Below are 17,402 nucleotides of genomic sequence, written 5' to 3'. Positions count from 1 at the left end.
AGCAATGTCGATGTTCACTGTGTTTTGAACTGCTCTTATCTGCTGCACATTTAGCTCTGTTGTACTTTTCTCACTGCTTTCCACCATTATTGTTGTTCTGACTTCCTGCACTGTGTCTGGCTGCTAGACTCACCTTGATAGCTACAACCCAGCAATTAGTACACAATTCTTTCTAAACATTATTCTTTAAGGCATCTCTGCTTTATTGGATAGTTTACAGTGAAGAGAGACTCGATAGATGGGAGAGGGGTGACAAAGGTCCTAGGCTAGACATTGAAAGTTATATGGCTTATTACCAGCATCCTCTTATAAATCACTTCTACCCCGATCCTATTGTTGTTTTTACTGTTTTTATTCCTCCGCCGGCGGCAGGGCAGCTGTGCCTGGAGGCAGTTATGTTTTCGGGAGGTCCGTCTGTCACATGCTCGTTAACACAATATCTCAGGAACGCCTTGAGGGAATTTCTTCCCATTTGGCTCAAACGTCCACCTGGACTCAAGGATGAACTGATTAGATTTTGGTGGTCAAAGGTCAAAGCTCAAGGTCACTGTGACCTCACCTCCGTCCGTTCCATGCTTGTTAACGCGATACCTCTGGAACGCCATGAGGGAATTTCGTCAAATTGAGCACAAACATCCACTTGGACTCAATAATAAACCGATTAGATTTTGGTGGTCATAGGTCAAAGTTGAAGGTCACTAGTCTGTGACCTTATGTCCGTCGCATTCTCATCAACGCGATATCTCAGGAACGCCTGGAGGGAATTACATTACATCTCGCAGAAACGCCCACCTGGACTAAAGGCATTGCAAATGAGCAATGCTCCCAGCAAGTGAATCACAGGGTCAATAATATACTACACTGTACACTGTGCAATAAAAATCGATACGGAAATATATCGCAATACTTTTTTCTGTGATACTGTATCGATACTGTATCAATATTTCCCATATTGATTTTTTTGCCCAGCCATCTTGTCAGTGACACAATAAGAATACTTTTTATTTCAGTGCATTCAGTAACACACTCAACACTCAGTAGTTTAACTAAATTTGTCCACTAAGTTATCAATATAAAGTGATGTACATATTATTACACTACCTGGGTGGTACACAGTGCGTTGTATTTTTAGCTCTATTTTTTTATTTTGAGTAAATTGTGTACAGTATTGCAATATTTTGCAATATGTATTGTATCACAATCTATCGTGATACAATCGTATCGCGACCCGTCCTTGCCAATACCCAGCCCTACTGGTTCCCAGTTTCCAGATGTTTTTTTGTTTTTTGTTTTTTTTCCCCGATTTTTTTTTATCCCATTTTATCCCCCATTAGTGCTCACTTGATTTCTCAATCCTGGTTGCTACTCCATCCTCTGCCGATCTAGGGAGAGCCGAGACTGGCTCCATGCTTCCTCCGAGACATGGGCAGTCAGCCAGCCGCTTCTTTTCACCTGACAGAGGAAGCTTCACCGGTAGGACATAGCACGTGGGAGGTTCACGCTATTCCAACCAGTTCCCCTCCCTCTGAACAGGCGCCCTTAACGACCAGAGGAGGAACCACATTAGCAACCAGGATATTGCATGTTTTTGTGAAGGGGGTTCCTATATGAAGGAAACCCCCGGGAGGCACGGGGAGAACATGCAAACTCCACACAGAAAGGCCCTTTTGCCGACCCCACCCGGGCGGTGGGCACTCGAGGACATGCGGACGGGCACGCATTCCTTCAGCGTTCACCTCATCCTAGGTGGGAATCGAACCCACAACCTTCGAGCTGTGAGGAGATAGTGCTTACCACTGCACCCCCGTACCTCCCAGTTTCCAGATGTTACTCTATACTACACTGGTTTCCAGTTTCCAGATGTTCCTCTATACTACACTGTTTTCCAGTTTCCAGATGTTACTCTATACTACACTGGTTCAGTTTCCAGATATTACTCTATACTACACTGGTTCAGTTTCCAGATATTACTCTATACTACACTGGTTTACAGTTTCCAGATGTTCCTCTATACTACACTGGTTTACAGTTTCCAGATGTTCCTCTATACTACACTGTTTTCCAGTTTCCAGATGTTACTCTATACTACACTGGTTTACAGTTTCCAGATGTTCCTCTATACTACACTGTTTTCCAGTTTCCAGATGTTACTCTATACTACACTGGTTTACAGTTTCCAGATGTTCCTCTATACTACACTGTTTTCCAGTTTCCAGATGTTACTCTATACTACACTGGTTTACAGTTTCCAGATGTTCCTCTATACTACACTGTTTTCCAGTTTCCAGATGTTACTCTATACTACACTGGTTTACAGTTTCCAGATGTTACTCTATACTACACTGGTTTCCAGTTTCCAGATGTTCCTCTATACTACACTGTTTTCCAGTTTCCACATGTTACTCTATACTACACTGGTTTCCAGTTTCCAGATGTTCCTCTATACTACACTGTTTTCCAGTTTCCACATGTTACTCTATACTACACTGGTTTACAGTTTCCAGATGTTCCTCTATACTACACTGGTTCCCAGTTTCCACATGTTACTCTATACTACACTTGTTCCCAGTTTCCAGATGTTACTCTATACTACACTGGTTCCCAGTTTCCAGATGTTCCTCTATACTACACTGGTTCCCAGTTTCCAGATGTTCCTCTATACTACACTGGTTCCCAGTTTCCAGATGTTACTCTATACTACACTGGTTCCCAGTGTCCAGATGTTCCTCTATACTACACTGGTTCCCAGTTTCCAGATGTTACTCTATACTACACTGGTTCCCAGTTTCCAGATGTTACTCTATACTACACTGGTTTCCAGTTTCCAGATGTTCCTCTATACTACACTGGTTCCCAGTTTCCACATGTTACTCTATACTACACTGTTTTCCAGTTTCCAGATGTTACTCTATACTACACTGGTTTCCAGTTTCCAGATGTTCCTCTATACTACACTGGTTCCCAGTTTCCACATGTTACTCTATACTACACTGGTTTCCAGTTTCCACATGTTACTCTATACTACACTGGTTCCCAGTTTCCACATGTTACTCGATACTACACTTGTTCCCAGTTTCCAGATGTTACTCTATACTACACTGGTTTCCAGTTTCCAGATGTTCCTCTATACTACACTGGTTCCCAGTTTCCAGATGTTACTCTATACTACACTGGTTTCCAGTTTCCAGATGTTCCTCTATACTACACTGGTTCCCAGTTTCCACATGTTACTCTATACTACACTTGTTCCCAGTTCCAGATGTTACTCTATACTACACTGGTTCCCAGTTTCCAGATGTTACTCTATACTACACTGGTTCCCAGTTTCCAGATATTACTCTATACTACACTGGTTCCCAGTTTCCAGATGTTACTCTATACTACACTGGTTCCCGGTTTCCAGAAGTTACTCTATACTACACTGGTTCCCAGTTTCCAGATGTTACTCTATACTACACTGGTTCGCAGTTTCCAGATTTGACTATACTCCACTGGTTCCCAGTTTCCACATGTTACTCTATACTACACTGGTTCCCAGATGTTACTCTATACTACACTGGTTTCCAGTTTCCACATGTTACTCTATACTACACTGGTTCCCAGTTTCCAGATGTTACTCTATACTAGACAGGTTCCCAGTTTCCAGATGTTACTCTCTACTGCACTGGTTCCCAGTTTCCAGATGATATTCTATACTACACTGGTTCCCAGTTTCCAGATGTTACTCTCTACTACACTGGTTCCCAGTTTCCAGATGTTACTCATTCAATTTCCCAACCCAGATTTTCACAGTTGGTTAGAGATTCTGTAACATTTTCTCCCTGTGACATAAACTGGACTCCACAGTGCTTGTGGTTATTTTTAACATGTGAGATCAGCAGTGAAAGTACAGTAAGTGCATGCAGCCCAGAGGGTGAATTAATGCACTGTGTGGTGTGGCTGGCAGCCTCTGTTGTTTGATATTTCTTCCCACAAAGACAAAGCCCTTGTTTTGAATTTCCATTGATCTTTGAGTCAGAAAGGTTCAGAAGAGTTAGTGTGACCTATGAATATGGATGCATGTTTTGAATTATTAAAGTGCAAAGCAAAAAGGGTGTGTGCGCTTGCATACTGTACTGTACTTACATGCTGGTGCGTATGTAGGTGTGTAGGTGTGTGTGCGTTTGTAGGTGTGTGTTTCAGTGTTTGTGTGTATGTCTGCACAGTGCACACCTAACACAAAGTGATGCATGCGTGCTTGTTTATCCAAGTGGAGTTGCTGTGGGCTACTAGACCTCTTAATGCAATAGAGAGATCAAAAGAATAGTAGAGGGAGATCTACGGTATGACAGCGATGTTTGTTACATCAATGCAAGGTGGGGCTGACAAATATGCTCAATTCATATTCCTATCACAATATCAACTAATACATTATTTATATGAGACTGAAATATGTGCACTTTAAAATGATTTTGATGATGCACACACAATGAAAAATAGTGGGAGGGAGAATCATCTGGTAGACATGATCCAATATAAGGATGTAGGTCATCTGTGGGAAGTCCAAAGAAGCAATCTACCATTATTATGCATTATTAGAAGCATTTCAAACCACTTCAAAAGGTAATGTAGATTACAAACATGACATGCAATATGTGTAAAAAATAATCACAATATGTCCAAATCTTGCAGGCCTAATGTCATGGTATTATAATGTTTTAGTATAATGTTTTCATCTAATGCGTCTCCATAGTCTGAACTGAGTCTTAACTGCATGAAGAAATCCACTGGCTTAATGCCAAGCTGTAAGAGAGGCAGGCTTTTAATCAGGGCAGACCCAGCCTGAATCATTTTGAATTGACATCTCACCCTGCCTGCTTCTTATTTTAACTGACTGATTATCAACCTTTTGCGCTCGTAAATCCCAAAAATGACGACAAACTGTGGCAAATTGTCTGCAATGCTTTTATTATGATTTTTATTGGGGGGGGGGGTTGCAGCAGAAAACTACAGTACAAGAGTGAGGACTTCTTCTCTGTTGGTGATCTGGAGTATAATTGTTTATAGTATTTCACAGTCTGCATTTTACCTTAGAAGTGGAGCGAGAGTCGTTTTGGATTACGGTGTCTGGCCTCCAGTAATCTGAAACCAACCAAGGAACTTGGAGTGAAGACAAATGTGAATTTAGCTCCTCCTAAAGAAAATAAGAGGAGGTCAAGTGGTATCACCTTAATGCGTTGCTGATCTAATTGCATTCCACACTCCCAGAAGCTTCCCTGTTAAGTACTGTATAGCTAGACTCACCTGCTTACCTATTGTTGTATTACAGTCCAAAGGCGCCAGAAAAATTATCCTTCCATAATTATTCCATCCATTTTTCACTCCTTCCTTCATCCCTTCCTTTTCAAGTAAAAGCAAAATAACTCATTTAATCGCACAGTCCACCTCAATTGGATATCTAAAATCTAAGATATTGGAAAAAACTGACATAGCAATATATTTGGTTTCTGTGATATTGCGATATGAAAAAATACAGGAATTTTCACCAAATGACTTGAATAGCTCATCAAGCCTTGCCCCTTCAGAAGGTAGTGGGTAAGCTAATGTAGTAGCAGGTGTTTTCAGCTGCAGCCAGAGTGATTGGCAGGAGGCTATAGTGTGCTAAGTGCTAAGTATCAACAGCAAAAAAGTTATAGCATGACGTATTTGACTTAATTTGCCTCATTACTTGACATTGCACGTCCTGCGATGTGTGACTATTGTGCGTGCATACATTGCAATGACAATGCTGAAACGATATATTGTGCAGGCCTACTAAAATCTATTGTCTCTCTCCCTCCCTCTCTTCCTCGGCCTGTGTTGTCTCTCTCCCTCCCTCTCTTCCTCGGCCTGTGTTGTCTCTCTCCCTCCCTCTCTTCCTCTGCCTGTGTTGTCTCTCTCCCTCCCTCTCTTCCTCGGCCTGTGTTGTCTCTCTCCCTCCCTCTCTTCCTCGGCCTGTGTTGTCTCTCTCCCTCCCTCTCTTCCTCGGCCTGTGTTGTCTCTCTCCCTCCCTCTCTTCCTCGGCCTGTGTTGTCTCTCTCCCTCCCTCTCTTCCTCGGCCTGTGTCGTCTCTCTCCCTCCCTCTCTTCCTCGGCCTGTGTCGTCTCTCTCCCTCCCTCTCTTCCTCGGCCTGTGTTGTCTCTCTCCCTCCCTCTTCCTCGGCCTGTGTTGTCTCTCTCCCTCCCTCTCTTCCTCGGCCTGTGTTGTCTCTCTCCCTCCCTCTCTTCCTCGGCCTGTGTTGTCTCTCTCCCTCCCTCTCTTCCTCGGCCTGTGTTGTCTCTCTCCCTCCCTCTCTTCCTCGGCCTGTGTTTTCTCTCTCCCTCCCTCTCTTCCTCGGCCTGTGTTGTCTCTCTCCCTCCCTCTCTTCCTCGGCCTGTGTTGTCTCTCTCCCTCCCTCTCTTCCTCGGCCTGTGTTGTCTCTCTCCCTCCCTCTCTTCCTCGGCCTGTGTTTTCTCTCTCCCTCCCTCTCTTCCTCGGCCTGTGTTGTCTCTCTCCCTCCCTCTCTTCCTCGGCCTGTGTGTTGTTTCGTCAGGATCACGACGACAGCGGCCTGCATGATGGATCTGAGGAGGTATCCCCTGGACGAACAGAACTGTACTCTGGAGATCGAGAGCTGTGAGTAGATGCCTGATGCCTCCAGGGCCAAGATTCACACTGCCAGGGCTTGGGGAAAAAAATCTAATAAAAATCAACACGTTTGAGCAGCGCAGTACCAAGCCTGAGTCATTTTTCTTTTTCTTCATAAGTCCGTCAACATTTGTTTTAAATCTGCTTAAGAGTGCCAGAAGGGTGGAATTTGCCATAGATGACAATACAATGAGTGGCAGAAATCATCAGCAAACCTGTAAGGAATACACCGCATTTATGGGCGATTGTTGTGATCACTAAAGTGATGACAACATAGGGCACATCCCATTTTATCTTAAATGCATCGTTTGCAATTTCCTTGTGTCTTAGTCCCTCCCACCAAGGAAACGACGTGAGGAGAGAGGAAACAAGGAAATATGGATTTAGAGAAATGAGACGTCCTTCCCTCTGAAGTGTCACGTGAAGTGACATGAGCGACACCTGTGTCAGATGACGGTGGATCGGGTCACAGCTAAAACTTTTTTGTCCCCCCCAGACTCCTCCACCCCCCCACCCCCCACACACACACACGTAAAACAGGTTGTGGGTGAACTAAACGTAATTTAGGGTACCCATGTTCTTGCATTAATGTATGTATGTATGTATGTATGTATGTATGTATGTATGTATGTATGTATGTATATACCTGTATATATATATATATAATTATATCAGTATCATATGAGGGGCATTTAACACTTGTGCCGTTTCTCTGGCGTCTCGTTCATCATCTCTTCACAGTTGCGTAACGGGGCGGAGTAATTAACGTGATGCCGTACAGCTGTAGTCTTGATGATGAATGAGTCTTCCTGCCACCCTGCATTTAGGAAATTCCCCTGCCACCCTAGCCTGATATCAGACTGAATTGTCATCTCGTTATACTCCATTTCCTTGTTCAGTCTGACATTGCCTCCACTCTCACGATTTCCATGGGGGAAATACCCCAGGGGAATAAAATTTTCCCTAACTAGAGACCAACAACATCTCCCCGTCTTCAAAGCAGAGTGCTGTTCCGATTTCAAAGTAATTGGTACTTTTAATCAATTTAAAGCGAACCAGAACAACGTGCGGTTCACGTGAGGAGCGAGGAGATAATTGCATAAGAGAAATGGCAAAACAAAAACACTATGTATTCCTTATTAAGTCTCGAGCAAATTCCAGATCATTTCAATGATTTAATAAATAGTTTGAATTATTACTTCAATAATGCATAAGGGAAACGAGACTAAAAAAGCTGAAGGGGGAACTAAGGTAAGCTAAGGAGACAAGTCACCTACTTAAACTGTTTTGACATTTGACTGAACTCAAATGAACCCATTAGCTGACTTTGCTTTAGGAAACAAATTCAAAACATGTTGTTGCTTTTTTTCTTCCCAAATGACAGCATAGCCTAGCAACACTGCATCTTGGTCTCCGATGGTGGTTAGACAGATGGTTACACCTTGGTGTGTGTGTGTGTGTGTGTGTGTGTGTGCGTGCGCGCTACAGATGGCTACACCACAGATGACATTGAGTTCTACTGGAAGGGAGGAGAGACGGCGGTAACGGGGGTGACGCGTATCGAGCTGCCTCAGTTCTCCATCGTCGATTACAAGTTGGTTTCCAGAAACGTCGTCTTTTCCACAGGTAAACAAATGTTTCATGTTTTCGTGTAAACTGATTGTCCTTTACCATTTCCGTCATATTGTTCCAAGTCAAGGCATGGCCTGTCTTCAAGGTAATGACATAATCAATTCCCAGCGCAAACACATCCAACTCAGAGCTGTTGATCTCAAATCCTCAAAGTTGATTGTGTTTGTCAGTGCCTCTAATTGGGTGGAAGTGTGGAAACCCACTACCTTTGAAGTATCCTTCAAAAAAACAGCAGTTGTTGTGATAACGATTGAATGACTCGACATGGCTTACCAAAACATGGCGGACTTGCCGTAATTTACAGAGCAAAATGTCTCCATGGTTCTGTGGTTCTTTACCCTGGGAGTAGTCTATGAATGTAGGTGAAATGGGAATGTATGGTTAGGTTCTCTGGCGTCTTCTCTTGCCCTACATAGTACTACATACTAACGTACTAACACAACAAATATTTAATCTGCAATTTATTTGACAGTGCATTTTACATATATTCTTGAAAGATGCCCTCATAGCCTCAAAATCAATGTATGACTATGTTCAGCTGTCACATGTCACATACTGTCCGTCCGCATATCAAAAGCTTAGACAATAACTTTCAGAGTGATTGTTTTTATTTTCAATCCAATTAAAGATGGTTGTTATGTCGCGGACACGTCATTTTTTTGTCGCACACTGTGATTGGCTAGAGAGAGAGTTCCATCAGTGTAGCGGTGTCTGAGGGCCAGCTTGCCAGGGCGAGCAGCTCCCTCCACCGGGGGAAACAGAGGGCTGGTGTGGGCAGAGTGGAGGTCTGGAGGAGCCGTTGTCTCTCAAAGCCGATGCGGGGATACAGATACAAGGGGCTGTGGTTATGTTTTGCCTTGAGGACTCAGGCAAGATGTTTTTACAGTGATTTGAACTCAGAGCAGTTAACAACCGTTCCTCCTCTGAGTCAGTGAAGCCGCGGGGATGGACGCTGTTGCTGGGAGGAGGGGGCGGGAGGGGCGGGGCTCGCTGGAGACGACTGAAACCTGTCACTGAAGTATAAATTAAAAACGGCGTGCGACTTTTATTTCTGCCGAGAGACACTTTAATGTCGAGCGCTCTACTCTAAAATTAAGGCCGTCAAAAAGTATTAAAAAATCATATCGTGGCAGACTTTGTGATATCAGCAAATATTGTATTATTGTCCAAATAATCTACGTTATATTGGATTGTGATGAAACTTGTGATTTACACCTCTATCGCTGATGCGACAAAAGTAGCGTTGAGGTTTTAAAATATATTTAAGCTCTTAAAAAGCTCTTAAAATGTATTGAATTTAACTTCAGGATTCCTGCATATACATCTACCTTAAAGGAACACTCTGCCCATTTTCAACCAGCTTTGTATCATTAGAACATCAGTAGTATATCAGAAAACTGTAAACTGTTTTGAAGTCTGTCATTTAATTTGACAGTTATTGAGTGTTAAAGTGTGGACCAGTGACATCACTGGTCCACACTAACTCAAATTAATAACTCATTAACTCAAATCAACTCTCAATAACTGTCAAACTATTCATCATTCATCTAGTTTGACAGTTATTGAGAGTTGATTTGAGTTAATGAGTTATTAATTTGAGTTAGTGTGGACCAGTGATGTCACTGGTCCACACTTTAACACTCAATAACTGTCAAATTAACAGACTTCAAAACCGTTTACAGTTTTCTGATATACTACTGATGTTCTAATGATACAAAGCTGGTTGAAAATGGGCCGAGTGTTCCTTTAAGGGCTCAGACAGACCAACTCTGACTGCCCGCTGCGTGCTGTGTGTGTGTGTGTGTGTGTGTGTGTGTGTGTGTGTGTGTGTGTGTGTGTGTGTGTGTGTGTGTGTGTGTGTGTGTGTGTGTGTGTGTGTGTGTGTGTGTGTGTGTGCGTGCGTGCGTGCGTGCGTGCGTCTACGTGATTGGCCAGCTGCAGCAGGACATCGGGTTGCATCCCTCCAAAGTAGGATCGCCCTGAATCTTCTTCGCCATACAACCGCTGTATGTTTTTCACGCAGACCCCTGCTGCACGCACACTCGCAGCCTAACACCGATTCCTAACTGGACGCGATACGGACGAGTGGGCGAGCGAACATCACATAGTTTCACTTTTTCCAAATGGAGATGTCCTAACCTGCTCCGTGTGTCAGCGAACAGGCTGAGCGATGTGTTGCTTCATTGAAAAATCGCTCGCCTTGGCTCTAGTTCTGCAAAGGTTCGCGCACAACTCCACTGTCAACATAGGGGCATTTTTGGACGTGAGGGTCGTGCCGCTTCCCACTATTGGACATCGCTCGTACCATATCTGGACAATTCTTTGCGCTCCATAAGCCAGAGCTCGCTCCCTGTATGTTAGTAAGAGGTGTAACAATCTTGTGCCGGCTGCAGCACACCAGAATGATCCCTAATGAATGTTTATTGATCAAAGATGAAACAGCAATGCTCAGTAAAAAGACAAGAGCAATGTGTGCACGACTTGTAAACCCCATGTCGTGATTGCCGTCATTAAATCCTGTTGTGAAACACGTCAATCAAGCGTTATTTATAGGTGCGTAATGGCCACTCCCTTGAGAGGAGGAGTGCATCTTCGAGGGCAGAAGACAGGGCCACACATTGATGCAGTACATCATGTAGTGCGTCTATAGTGGCATGGAAACATTTGGAATGAGACTCCACCAACCCCTTGTTACATCTAAATAAATGACACCATTCAAGTATATTCTCGATCAGCGAAGACATATTCTGTGAGCTTCGACTGCTGTTATTGTGTTGTACATTCAGGACCTATTGAAGCCGATTTTTATGTCAACATTCACACACACACACACAGTAGTTATTGATGCTCCCTAACCAGCCGCCATACTGGATAATCTGGCCAACGGAGACACATTGGGAAGCAGCTTCTCTGTCCCACTCTATTGATTTCCTGAGCCACAGAGGGTAAACAAAAGCTGTGTGACATTTACTGTTTTCCATTATTTCTGACAGCAGTGCTCTCTAAGGAACGCCTCCGACAGGCCGCGGACGGTGTCCATCTTTCCCTTCTTTACTCTTTGGTTATTCTTAACAGATTTTCTGCAGACAATCTACAGTATAATCTTCTCCCTCTCGCTCTTCCCACGAGTGCTTCGTGCTTCGGTTTGAGCTCCGGAGCTTTTGCCCTCATTTTCCACTGTGTGCGTGTGTGTGTGTGTGTGTGTGTGTGTGTGTGCGTGAGTGCCTGTGTGTGTGTGTGTGTGTGTGTGTGTGTGTGTGTGTGTGTGTGTGTGCGCGCGCGTGTGTGCGTGCGTGCGTGCGTGCGTGCGTGCTTGCAGGGGCGCCGGCAGGGATTTTGGGCCCCATGACAGGACATAGCATGGGCCCCACTGATGCCGGTGTCCGAAGGGCGGCGGCCGAAAAATTGGGGCTGTTTGAAGCTGATTTAGAGGATAATATCGCATTTTAAATTATATTAGGATAACACTGTAGTGTTGTCATTATTCAGTCTTAACCATCAATATTTGCTCCTTTTCTCACTCTCATCCCTGTTGAATCATCATACTCTCTCTCTGCTCTGAATACACCAGAGGGAACAAAGAAATACTATCAACTAATGACTAGAAAGAATATTGATACACATGTGGAGTCCAACAGGAGAGTGTTTAGCATGAGACTGTTGTGATATCATTATTCAGTCTTAATATCATTATGTTCTCCTTTTCTCATTGGCTGTCATTTGTGGGCTGCTTTTCCTTTCATATGATGGTCATTATGTGGACAAATAAATTGTGTTGATCCTTCTTTTTTTTTTTATTATTATTATTATTACTATTATTATTAGTTTTATTATTATTAGTATTACAAATAAATCCCCACAGACCCACTGCAATTGTGCCAACTACCATGTCATTCAACACAATGCTGCTGTGTGTGTCTCACCTCCTTCATCAGTTAGGAACGGCTTGCAAACAATTGTTTGCATTGATTAAATGTTCGCTAGACAGGAGGGAAATGTAAACACTCTGTGAAGTAAGCATATTTCACTAAGGTCTAACAGGGTAATTTCCAGTAGTTAAGAAAAGTTGAATAAATGTTCAGATGGCGCCGGACAGACTAGACAGTTCTCTAGGTTAACATAGCAGAGTGATTCACGTAGCGTAGCCTATCTTCCTCGCCTCACACAGAGACAGGCAGACAGCAGCTGCACCAGTCCAGCACTCACCTGCCTGCTGCCTTAGCCTTCCTATAAAACTGCGTGAGGAACTGTTGTCCTTTCTTTTATCTCTCCTCTCTTTCTTCCCTATCTTTCTCTTTCTTTTTTGGAAAACTTTTGGCATGTTGCTGGTTGCTGGTCTCTCCTCTCTCCTCTCTCCTCTCATCTGATTGATCAGCGCGCAACTCCCCACGCTGCCTGGATGGGAGGCGTGCCTATTTCTCAGCAGGGAGAAACCATTTCTTGAAAATCAAAGGGGGGTGTGTGTGCAAGATGATTCGTTTTTTTTGCCAAAAAGAAGCAATTCGTTTTACTAGTACATTGAATAAAATAGTATACCGTATTCATTACAATAGGTTAATAATTTAATACTGCAAAAAATTCCCTAGTGTCCAAGCTTTTAGGGCCCCTGTCAGCTTCAAGGGCCCCTAGAATCGTCCTAGGTTTCCACCCCACTACGGCGCCCCTGCGTGCATGTGTGTATCATTGAGTTATAATATGAATGGAGGGAGTGTCCCTATCTCCTCCCTGTATGTTTTTTTGAAGCCAAAATCCGGCCAGATCACTGAACCAGAGTCTGCGCAGTAGCTCCCTTGATTGAGAACCTCTGAGAGCTCCACGCCCCTCTGAACTTTCTTATGTAGAGCTGCTGTTTCTAGAATGCGCACAGTGCGTTGTGTATTTATATACAGTCTAGCTCTGTAAATATTACACTTTAAGTTGTAATATTTTTTGTCTCGCCAAAAGTAACCAGGAAGATTCCCACTATGAGATCAGTTTATCAAAATGATGCCTGTACGAAAATCTGATTTTGGTTGTCGGAGATTTTAGACCTCCGGGCTGCTGCCTGCTGAGTGCTCTCAGCGCGGGCCGGAAGTGGAGGCAGGCCACACTCACTCACCCTCAGCCTCACTGGTCTGCCTCATTGCTGTGTTGACTAAGCTAGCCTAATGTTTTCGTGGCATTTTGATTAACTTTATGATTTAATTCCTTTTGGAGCAAATGTTGGTTTTACAATTCTAAACTCATTCTTACGCAACGTTGTTTGCTGGTGTTGTGGGTACTGCAGCCTGTAACGTTCTCCATTGTCGGAGAGTTGTATCAGCCAGACAAGTCAGACCTCCGGGCTGCTCTCAGCCCGCAAGAGGAGCCAGGGCTGCTTGGCTCAGCCTCTTACTGGGGGAAATTCTCGGATGAACAGCTCTGTGTTGATTAGCCTAATGTTTCCGTGGCATTTTGATTAACTTTATGATTACATTTCTTTTGGCGCAAATGTTGGTTTAATCTAACCGTGAAGCTACGTTGTTGTACCCGCCTGGTAGTGTGTGTAGGCAGGCCAACCTAACGTTAGCCTAGACGTGAGCCAGGCTGCCTGGTCTATTGCCTGGTATATCGTTACTAAGCGAGGAGCTTGTGAAGAACGAACATCCCCACAGTCAAAGCATTTCCCCCAGATATGCATATAAAAACGTTTGTTGCTTTAATAGCCTACAAAAAATAAAACGTCTGTTTGTATGTGATGCTAATCCGTTAGCGATGAGCTAACGGTGCTTGTGTACTACTAGGCCTCATCTTATACCCGGGACGGGAGTTAACGTTATAAAACACATTTCCTGTCAGTTGGACAACCTGGTCAGTTATGAAAATATGTGTATTATTGTGTTATTCCAGCTATCGTTATCGGTTGTTAAGTTATAGTAATATTAAGCCGATAAATAATGAAAAACAGCGGCTAACTCCTTTGCTAGCCTGCATGTTAAACCCATTGTGTACCCATAACGTAGCTGGAGTAACACACATCGTAAAACACATTTTCTGAACTTACTTCAGTCGCCAACCAATGTTAATTCCTCGCGCACCTTTCTCAAAACAAAGTTATTTTTATTGCACTCCATTGATATGTCTGGTAGCCAGCACAGCCAACCCATGAGCCACCCCGACCTCCAGGCCTGCACTACCGAGGCTAAGAGCCCATCTCCCGGCCCCACACACCCAGCAGAGCCACCCGACCTCCAGGCAGCGTTACATAACGATGAAGCCGCGTGTCTTGTCTATGACGATAGATCTATACTGTGAAGAGCCTGTCCAGCCAATGACGGCTTGAGACTGGCTGCCACAGCTGTCAATCATCCATTTTTATCCCTTTTTATATGTCAAATAACTACCGTACTTAAAAACAAACTGATCAGAAAAATGACCACTTGCACAGGCATTAGCATGATAATGACTATCTAAAATGATACAAACCACCTTTGGAAAAAAATTATCTGACGTATACTGTGATTATTTCGGTTTTGATTTTCCCATCCACTAACATGGGGAGGCGGGCCTTGTGACCTAATACTGGATTCAGCCGCCAGAGCGGCGATCTAACATGCAGCGGCTTCACTGAACCAGTCTGATGCCCAGTCCATCTTATAATAGGTCCATGGTGTGTATGCGCTGGCTGTTCTCATGTCTGAACCCGCGTCCAAATGTGCCGATGCGAGCGTGCATCGGAGTGCACTTGTTTGCGAGCAGCGGCACCTCCCTCCCGTGGGTGGCGACTATTAAAGTTTAGTGTCCAGCGGTCCGCTCCCGTGCTCCTGGCAGGGTGTGTGGAGCACATCAAAGGCTCCCCGCAAGGCTGGCTAATGACGAGGTTTCCTCCATTACATGTGCCACTGGCTTTACTCTCTCTCATTCTCTCTTTCTCACTATCTCCCTCTCTCTCTCTCTCTCTCATTCTCTCTCTCTCTCCCTCTTTCTCTATCATTCTCTACCCTCTCTTTTGCCTCCCCATCTTGCGAACAAATGATCAGTTTTTTTTCTACCTCTTATTTCTGTCTGTATCTTGTCCTCTCTCTCTCTCTGTATCTCTCTCTCTCTCTCTCTGTATCTCTCTCTCTCTGTCTCTCTCTCTGTCTCTCTCTCTCTCTCTCTCTCTCTCTCTCTCCCTCTCTCTCTGTCTCTCTCTCTCTCTCTGTCTCTCTCTCTCTCTCTCTCTGTAGTGTGAGGGATGGTTGGATGCCAATTACCCTGCTGTTTCTTCCGGCTCTCTAACAGAAAAACAGCCCAGGATTTAGGGCATCATATATTCATGGAATGAGACCCGCAACATCAATTATTCTCCTCTAAGCACACATACAAAGACTGCCAGTTTGAGTGTGTGTGTGTGTGTGTGTGTGTGTGTGTGTGTGTGTGTGTGTGTGTGTGTGTGTGTGTGCGTGCGTGAGGGCTTGCATGTCCATATGCATGCATGTATGTGTGAGTTTGTGTCTGCAGAGGCTCGTTGCAATAATGACTCGCTTGTTTGCACATCATGCATCATCGTCACCTTCATCGTCATCCTCAGTGCCGTCTTTATCATCGTCAAGATAATAGTCACACCCATGGGCCGTGGAAATCCTTGAAAAGGCCTTAAAATAATTTGAAAATGAATGCATGGCCTTGAAAGTAAACAAAATATTACCCAAATTCATCTTCATGCCTCAGACTCTCGCCCTCTCTTGGTCTGTTGGTGTATAGCAGCACTTTTGAAATGAAGGATTTCATCAGGACTTGACAAGATCCTGAGTAAAAAAACAGGCCTCTATGAAATTTGACTTACCCCAATGTCCTAAAGGAGCACGCCAACATTTTGGGAGATTTGCCTATTTGCTATATTCCTGATAGTAAGTTCTCTTCCCTGTGTGTGTGTTACAAAGCAGCCCCGCGCTGCTCCTGCTAACTACAATGGCCAAAAATACATATTCCAACAGCGCCAAAACACTCATGTACATGCAGGCCCGTAGCTACCATTGAGGACACCGAGGTCATGACCTCGGTATTTTCCACACCCAAATTTTTTTTTATTTTTTTTATTTTTTATTTTTTGAAAAATAGCCCCGGTCCCCAGATCTATTAATCTGTCATTGATGTTTTAATGCGACAGTTGATCGGAAATGCAACAATTTGCTTCCTCTCTGTGTGCTATAGAAGGAAGAAAGATAACTCACAACATTCAGATTTTGCATTGAGGCTAGATTGGGGCTATAGACTTTGGGGACAGTTCTATTGAAGTGAATGGGTAAGTAACTCCCCTGTAAGTGATGTTTGTGTAGATGGGCCATTGTATTTAATTGAGCAGTATTCTGCCATGTGACCTGTATGCAGAATATAAATTATATCATATGGGGAGACATTTCTTTTTTGTATCATTTTAAAGCAACAGCACAGTAAAGAGGATATTAATCTAACATGATGTATGTAGTTCTTTATAGATCTAGCCTCTTCATTTTGCTCTCAAAGGGCACCAGATTGAAGCATTTTACTTTAAAATGGACAAAATTTTCGATCCGGGGGGGCATATCCCCCCCTGGGCCCCCCACGCCGCGCTAAAATGACCTCGGTATTTCTCAAACCCTGGATACGGGCCTGTGTACATGTTGTGACTATACTCACCACGCGATGAAACAATAATCCAAAGTTATGGGAAACGGTCATTTTCCAAGTAAATGCATACCAGGAAGTACTGAAGTACTGCACATACAGCGCATGCACCTCAGTCAACGCAGAAGTAGCCTTTTGGGCATAATTAAAGCCTAATTTTATCAGCGGAAATGTGGCTGATATTTCATTTTAAAGCCTTTATCGGATTGTGGATATCGTCGCGCATTCCTAAAATGATCAGCAGCTTGGTCTTGGTCAAGGACACATTGGCTGCCGCAGGATCAGACCTGCAACCCTGGAGACCAGAGACCCAAATAACTGCTACTAAGTTGAAATAACTGCTACTAAGTTGAAATAACTGCTACTAAGTTGAAATAACTGCTACTAAGTTGAAAAGACCAAACAAAAACAAAAAAGGAGAAAAACATTCCACCAGTGACACAAGTGCAGACCAACACCCTCGTGCTGCCACCCATCCCTCTCTGCTTGACGATTGTTGTATCATCATATTCATCATC

At 43.8% G+C, this 17,402-nt stretch overlaps 1 protein-coding gene across 2 annotated transcripts in view; it reads left to right on the top strand.

The window, feature by feature from the left end:
* The window catches only part of LOC310773791 (gamma-aminobutyric acid receptor subunit beta-3-like), a gene marked incomplete at both ends in the record, with an annotated part of 125,488 nt that overhangs the window by 65,241 nt on the left and 42,845 nt on the right, over positions 1-17,402 (top strand). For both annotated transcript variants that reach the window (XM_083633743.1, XM_083633744.1), the window contains 2 exons: positions 6,551-6,633; positions 8,134-8,271. In XM_083633743.1, coding sequence (XP_083489869.1) covers positions 6,551-6,633; positions 8,134-8,271 — 221 coding nt within the window. The remainder of the gene's footprint in view (positions 1-6,550; positions 6,634-8,133; positions 8,272-17,402) is intronic.

This window comes from Poromitra crassiceps, assembly GCF_964638095.1.
Source record: "Poromitra crassiceps genome assembly, chromosome: 3".
Classification (NCBI taxonomy): Eukaryota; Metazoa; Chordata; class Actinopteri; order Beryciformes; family Melamphaidae; genus Poromitra; species Poromitra crassiceps.
This window is presented reverse-complemented; position numbering and strand designations above follow the sequence as displayed.